The sequence below is a fragment of the Podarcis tiliguerta genome (genome assembly GCF_965153285.1).
Source record: "Podarcis tiliguerta genome assembly, chromosome: 1".
NCBI lineage: Eukaryota > Metazoa > Chordata > Lepidosauria > Squamata > Lacertidae > Podarcis > Podarcis tiliguerta.
In genome coordinates, this window is record NC_139534.1 from 56,041,447 (window position 1) to 56,049,180 (window position 7,734).

At 47.6% G+C, this 7,734-nt stretch overlaps 1 protein-coding gene across 4 annotated transcripts in view; it reads left to right on the top strand.

Moving 5' to 3' along the window:
* Window positions 1–7,734, top strand: part of COL18A1 (collagen type XVIII alpha 1 chain) — a 145,138-nt gene that overhangs the window by 134,341 nt on the left and 3,063 nt on the right. For all 4 annotated transcript variants that reach the window (XM_083416348.1, XM_083416349.1, XM_083416347.1 and 1 more), the window contains 11 exons: window positions 88–130; window positions 800–862; window positions 1,724–1,767; window positions 2,551–2,673; window positions 3,392–3,545; window positions 3,663–3,739; window positions 4,358–4,486; window positions 5,090–5,125; window positions 5,586–5,903; window positions 6,836–7,033; window positions 7,601–7,716. In XM_083416348.1, the coding sequence (XP_083272474.1) occupies window positions 88–130; window positions 800–862; window positions 1,724–1,767; window positions 2,551–2,673; window positions 3,392–3,545; window positions 3,663–3,739; window positions 4,358–4,486; window positions 5,090–5,125; window positions 5,586–5,903; window positions 6,836–7,033; window positions 7,601–7,716 (1,301 nt within the window). The remainder of the gene's footprint in view (window positions 1–87; window positions 131–799; window positions 863–1,723; window positions 1,768–2,550; window positions 2,674–3,391; window positions 3,546–3,662; window positions 3,740–4,357; window positions 4,487–5,089; window positions 5,126–5,585; window positions 5,904–6,835; window positions 7,034–7,600; window positions 7,717–7,734) is intronic.

Here is a 7,734-nt window from a genome sequence, read left to right on the forward strand (position 1 = left end):
GAAACTGAATGTCTTGTTAGTTATACATTGATAGGGTAATAATGTATTTCATGGGGGGATTTATTTATTTATTTTTTGCAACTTCAGGCATTTGGTGAAGTGGGACCACCCGGGCCTCCAGGATTGCCTGGTAAGGATGTTGCAGAAGCGGTTAAAGCATGGGGTTGGATGATAAAGATTGGCTTTCCCCATCAGATTCCTGGGGTGAATCCTTCTATAGAAGCAGGAAAGGGTGGATTCATAATTCCTTTTCCATGGTGCTCTATGAGTCACCATTAAAGACTTCCCATATTAATGCCAGTCTTTGCACAAGTAGGCATTGGGACCTGCTGGCCTGCCAGCCTGATCCAGCCCACCAAACCTTTCCTGGTTGCACACCAGCCCCCTGAACCAATATGGTGGCAGTAGCAATGCCGCTAGAGAAAAAAATGGTGTAGAGCACTGGTGGGAACACAGCTGTTTTCACCCTTATCATGATACTTGGCTGGGTGGGGTGTTTGCAGATCATCCCATCTGATGAGTGGGCACATGTCAGCTATGGGGCAGCCATCATGCGGCTCACAGCATTGCAGGGTGATGTGGCCCTTGCACCTGGAAAGATTAGCTACCCTTGCTGTACAGAGCCATAACATTGTTTCCTTCTAAAAGGCATTGGAATCATTTTAATCTGAACCGAATGTGCAATTAATACCCTTGCATGATAGTATAAATCAGTACGTTCCTCTAGTGGTTCTGGAAGTTTTGGCCTTCTCACTGGCTCTTGGGGATTGTCTAGCCTTATGCCAGGACTTTGTTTCAGGCTACCATGGTTCTGCTGGTCCGAAGGGAGAAAAAGGTGATGTGGGTCCTCCTGGGCCCCCAGGTAAGATTTCCTGCAGTGTTGCTACTTGCATTTAACTTCCACCTTTTAACCAACACTTACCAAGAGCTATCATGGATTCATGAGCTAGTGGCAGTCATGGAAGCCTCTTGTGACTTGGCTCATGTGCTTGAGCCGTGTGGCACTCAACCACACACCTCCAATTGCACACCTCCAGTTAACCTCCCTGCTCCTGCCTTAGACCTGTAGCATGCTGTGGTTTAGGTTATTCTGAGGTGGCTGCACCACACAAGTTCTTGCTTTGCAGCAGGTTTCTGTCGCTATTAGCCTATTGTCCCTATTTTATGTCTCTTGCTAGGTGCATCCAACAGCTTTTGTACAGGCTAGTTCTTGCACTGCTTACAAAATCTAAGACCTGCAGGGCTGGAATAAACCTGGTGTCATCTAGTCAAGTTACATGCACCGGTGGCACCTTCACTACCTTAAGCATAGAAGCCAGAGATCAAACCTATGTACAAAGCAGGCAACAGACGTACCTCTGAGCTATGGCCCCTCCTTTTCGTTGTGCAGGAAGCCAAAGCCTAGCTGAGCTTGTCTGTATCCTCCTGGAGAAAAATCTGTAAAAGTTACGCACAGTGCAAGCCTTATCGGTACAAGTACAAGGCTAATTAGCACAAGCTAAAATAATGCATTTTACATGAGTACTGCTTCCAAATTTTTCACCCAGTGAAAAACAAAAGCCCTTTCCATACAGTCATAAATGGCTGGGTTGTGCCATGAAGGCCCATCATAAGAGAAAGATCCAAAGATCATAATGGAAAGAAGCCCCACAGTGAGCAGAGTTGGTTTCTTTGCCGTTACGAACTTCTCATTCTTCTCCCTTTCTTCTCCGTTTGTCACAAGGCCAGTTCCCTTATGATCTCAGCAGATTTGGCTCCACCTTCAGGGTAAGTGTCTGCCATTTGGGAGGAATATACAGATTTAAAAAGAAGCTTAAGGGGTTTTGCTGGGGGAGGACACACTAGGATGACAAACAGGTTTGGGCTGATATGCATTTAATGAGGCCAGGGTCACAGGGAAAGGCAAAAAGCCTTTTTGTTTGATTTACTATTTGCTTCTAAACTTTACAAGCTGCCTTTTGGGGTAACTACCCTTGTAAGGTGGCTTTCAGTGATTAAAATAAAAAATCGAAGGACAGCAAAGAAATTACAAAGACCATCGTACAATACAAAAACATAAAGCTTTATAACCAGCCGTCATCATCACAACCAGCATAATACAATTTAAAAGCAGTTATTTTATCTAAGATATTTTGAATTATTGTATTTTTTTCTCTCGCTCTTCCCCTTTGTCAGTTTTGATGGTTTTCACATTAGTTGCCCCTGAATATTGCTGAAGCTTCAGCTAGGAGGTATCTTCACCTGTCATTACCATGGCTGAACAACTGAAGTTCAACTGGTGTATTGGTGCTGGGTGCAAGATGTAGGAGAGAGAGAGGTCTACCCAATGAACCTATTTTACCCAAATATTCTCTAATGTGAAGGACCACTCTGACTTGTGCCTAGAAAGCATGAGTCAAGCAGAAAACTGCTTGGACCCGTTTTCTAGGCACTGCACAAGGGGAAATGTGGACAAGCCAGAGGAACAAGTCTAGAAGGAAATAGTGCTAATCTTGGAGAATGCATTTTGTTTGGCCACTGTATATTTACTTATTTAATATCTTTCCATAGGGAGAAAGAGGGGACAGAGGGGACCCAGGGCTGAAAGGTGAAAAGGGTGAGCCAGGCGGAGGAGGATTGTTTGGATCAAGTGCTGTTGGACCCCCAGGCCCCCCAGGATATCCTGGTCTTCCGGTGAGATACCCCACACTGCACTGTTACGAGGGTTGATGGCCAACATCTTTCTACCACGGGATAGTCTTCTGCATTCTATAATACTTTCCAAGGCAGGGGAAACGGAGTGTGCAAGTGGCACCTTTGGTAGGGGATTTGGGCAGAGAAGGATAAGCACCCAATCTCCAAAGTGCAGAAGTTCTCAAGTGCATTGCAGTCCCTGCCAGTAGGCAGAGTAGGATAGCTGCCACAGGTGGCAGAATTTGTTTTACATCATCCTGATGGTGGGGAGGAGAGGCCTTGCTTTGTGAATAGCCTTCTCTTATCCCATGAGGCTGTCCACCATTACAAATGCTGTTTTGCCCAGAGTGGCAAAAGCAGTGGAGACTGTAGTAGCAGGCGGGAGAACAAGGGAAGTGAGAGAGGAGGCAGGTTGTGGAACGGGCACCTGGAGTGGAAAGGTTACTGGTTGTTAGAGCTTTGGATAATTTACCTTGGGGCATGGAGCTAAACTCTGACATTTCCTTTGCTCCATCTGCTGCTGGGCCTAGGAAGCTGGAAGAGGAATGTGTTTGTGTGGGGCAATGGAAGGAGAAAGGGGGAGGAAGGATTAGAACTATGCATTTGGTTATGAATGTAATTAATTGCTTAGGCGGATCAGTACCGGCAGGTGGATGTTTCTGCCATTGAGTAAAACTTCAGTGTTTCTAATATACATGTATGTCATTTGCTTCTTCAGGGCCCCAAAGGGGACAGTATTAGAGGGGCCCCTGGCCCTCCTGGCCCCCAAGGGCCTCCTGGTGCAGGATTTGAGGGGCGTCCAGGGACCCCAGGACCCCCAGGTCCACCTGGCCCTCCAGGACCCCCTTCCTTTCCAGGACCCCATAGGCAATGTGAGTAGATACCTGATCCTTTCCCAGCTACTCATTGCAAATGGCCCTGCTTTAGGCCTTAAAAACAAGCTTTGTGCAAATATACCAGGTTTAGCTCTGGGTTCGTTTCCTTTCCAGCGATCAGTATTCCTGGGCCACCGGGGCCACCAGGACCACCGGGAACTCCAGGCACCAGTGATACATCATCTTCTGGGGTAAGAAAAAGAGGCAGTGGGTCACTGCAGCCTACACAGTGGTGTTCCTTTCGTGGGGGTGGAGCAAGTTGCCTTCCTATGGGTGGCCCTGATGGGTTTTGCTCAAGCAAGGATTTAACAAATTGGCTAGAGATTGCCGCTGCCAGAGTGATTGATGATGCTCCGTCTATGAACACGGACAACCATTTATTGTCCAATAGGAGCAGCAGCAGCTGCTGCTGCTGCTAGCCCTGCAAATAGGAACAGCTGTTGCTAGTTCTGGAAAGCTCTAGGGTGTTAATTGAAAGGAACGCCACTCCAATTTCTGGGAATTACGACAAAAATTTGTTGTAATAGACATGATAACACTGTAAGAGTGATGAACGTGAAGTTTGTCATTGGCTTCTGGCATCTGGCTTGTGAATCTGACTGTAACTGTGACCCATTATAACTCAGGTGCTCTCTATTTGATGAAGAACCCTGTGTGATTAAAGCAAGGGCTGTCATCAATATGCCCGCAGTTTACAAGCGCACCAAATATAAATTGTGTTAATGGTGAGCCACCACCTCGTACTTCAGACTGATGAATGGCTGTGCCCTTTTCGTTGTCCCTTTTTCAAATGATTTGTTTTCCGGCAGCTGCGAATCTTGCCAACCTATCAGAGCATGATGGGCAGAGCGCATGAGGTGCCAGAAGGACAGCTCCTTTTCATCCGGGACAGGGAAGAGCTGTACATCCGTGTCCGCAGTGGTTTCAGGAGAGTCCTTGTGAGTATGATGTGTGTGAACACAGCAGTCTTGGGCTAAGACTGTAGGTGGACTACTACCTTGGAGAGCGGTCTTTCTCTGTGGGGTATTGGCAGACGCTCAGAGTAATGCAGAACCAACTGCTAATTTATACACACAGAGAGAATGCAATGCCAGGAAGAAATGCTCCCTTGTGGCGATGAATGCGCTTCCTCTGGCTTGATTTGGAAGAAGCTTACTTGAAACAATTTGATATGGGATCCATAGACATTGTTTCCTCCTTACCAAATGAATTCCTGGATAAGTTTCAGGTTGCAACAACTACAGCTTTATTTCATTCTGGCAAATGTTCCCTTTCCCTCCAAAACCAAATATGCATTTGAAAATAGCAAAATTCATCCTAAAGAATAAGAGTAATAGGGTGTTGGTGGTATAGAGTGAACAGTGAGCTGGGAATTCCCTAGATGAAATATTTCCTCAACCATGAATTCACTGGGTGGTCTTAGGGAAGACTTCAGATCTGCAATTTGGAGATAATGCCAACCTATGGTTCTTATAAGTGTTACAAAGCAAGCAAAACACATCATATAAATGCTATAATGACTTATTCTGGTTTAATTTCAGCTTGAGGAAAGAATATCCATCTCTGGCCCTGGGCTGGTAAGTGAAACATTATTACCTGGTGTTGTAGCATGGACTGGGTCTATTGTGGGTCATTCCAAGCTTGCTAGGAGTTTTGAGATCCAGGGATTAGCAATCTTTTCAATGTTCTTTAGTGCTTGGATTTCAATACATGGTGATCTATATGGTACACTCGGGTATAGATCAGGGGAAATCCAAATGAGGCATGTCATGCAGGGGGAGTGTGACTTGAATGATCAGGTCCACAGTGGGCTACTAAGGATTTTGTATCACCCGTACTGGGATGCAGCTGGCTGTTATTCAGACTGGTGGTGTACATGCTTGGCTCTGCTGGTAATGCAGCCAGATGATTGTGCTGCGAGTGGCAGGAAGTGGGGGTGGGGGTGCCTGTATCTGACCTGTGCTCTTCTGTGAGACGGACCCCCTAAGAGGACACTTAGAAAGGGTTCTAGGAACATTTCCCTTCATTCTGCTGCAGGACAATGAGGTATATGATAGGCCTCCCAATGTCCACTACTCCCATGGAGGAACGGCTTCATCATCTGGATCCCAGCGCCCCTTCCAACAGCATTTGCCTGTGCATTCCCACCGAGAATACAGCGCCTACTCCACTGCCAAGCCCTGGAGAGGGGATGAGAGTGTGGCCAACCAGCATCGCCTTCCTGAGCAACCTGCCATCCACCAGCCACACCAGGGAGCCCAGCACCAGCAGGAGCCACTGAATGCCTTCTTCCTCAACCGCCAGCCTGATACTGCTCCTTCTGCCGTCCACACCCACCATGACTTCCAGCCCGCTGTGAGTGCCCTGCACACGTTGGCAGAGTCCCCTGCTGCAGTTTGGTGTTTTGCCTGGGTGGCTGCCTCAATTGGCCCTACATAAAGACACTGAGTGGGCACCAAAGGGTCCCCTGCCTCCTGACTTCCATTGTGAAGTGTTCCTCTGTATAGGTTGTCCACCTAGCTTAGCATGACGGTCTGCCACTAGCAATGAGGAGTCTGAATGGGCTTCTTTGCCAGCTGCGAATGAGCAAGAGGCCCCTTCAAGAATCCAAATCAAACATCGAAACCTCTGAATGGTGTGAGTTCAGGGCTTGAAGGGCCCAGTCCCCTCAGAGGGTGTCTGCATCCTGCATCCCTTTGCTTCAGATGTAGGCAGCCAGTCAACAACATACTCACTCCATCCCAGGCTGGGAGGCTGCTCCATGGGGCCACCCTATGCTTAAAACTTGGTATAGGATGCCTTTGAAGAAGAGACTACAGAGGTGACAAGCTGGCTAGGCCACAACCACACAATATATCCAGTTCTCATTTGATGGAATGCATCCCAGAGCCATGTCACAATAGCTTTGACGAGGGCGAGGATGTTACTACATTCTATATCCTCTGCATTTTAGTTATTTGACTGCTTTGTGGACATAGCCATTGAATAGGCAACTACTTCGGAAATGTCCGCCCAACAATGAATGATTTCCAGTGAGAGAAATAACAGGGCTGGCCTCTCATGATTCTCAGGAGTCCCAGAAAGCAGCAGCAGCAGCAGCAGCAGGAATCAAGGTGCAAAGACCCCCAACCCCCATGCTCAGCCCCATTGCTAACTGGCTGCTTGTATTGTGGTGGCCAGACATTCCTCCCCTTGCATTCTTAGCACCTCTGTCAATTGCACTGAGAGCTCCCTTGTGTACTGGTACAGGCTCCCTCTCATGTGTGGTCATCTTCTTGCTTTTCCAGCTCCACCTCATAGCCCTGAACACTCCCCTGAGTGGCAGCATGCGGGGCATCCGAGGAGCTGACTTCCAGTGCTTCCAGCAAGCCAGGGAGGTTGGACTGACGGGCACCTTCCGAGCGTTCCTCTCCTCCCGACTGCAAGACCTCTACAGCATAGTGCGCAGAGCAGACAGGGGCACGGTGCCTATTGTCAACCTCAGGGTATGTCTGGTCAGAGGCCTGAGCAAACACAACTCTTCGTGACAGCAGAAGGCAAACATGAAGCTCAGCGATGGGATTGCTGTTTTCCTTTCCTGCCCCTGTGTAGGATTGCAACCTCTAAGTGGTGTTAATTGAGGCTAGAACTACACATCAAGACTAGTGGTCAGGGGCAAACCTGCAAGGCAGCATCATCTCTTAACACCTAATGTTTATTTACTTTTTATAAAAAGGTTTAAACCAACTTTGAAAAGTTTGAGAATGCTGGTAATACCTGTATCTTTAATACTTGATCTGTAATGCAGACCAAGCCGTCACCTTGAATACTTCTGTAAAGAGCTGCCTTGCATTGAACTGAGAGACTGGCAGCTGTCCTTCCAGGTTCTCAGGCAGGGCCCTTTCCCAGACCAGTTGCTTAAGATACTTTAAACCATAGGCACCAGGGAGTGAACCTGGGACATGCAAGGTCTTGTCCATGGAAAGGGCAGCCTGTCTCAAAGTTATCAGACAGGCAGAAAGTATTCTCAGAGCAGTTACATTATTACATTGCCCGTTTCTGTTCCTTTCCAGGATGAATTGTTGTTTAATAACTGGGAGAATCTTTTCTCCGGCACTGATGCTCCATTCAGAACTGGGGTTCGCATCTTCTCCTTTGACGGAAGGGATGTCCTGAGAGACTCTGCATGGTAGGTGGGGGAAATGGT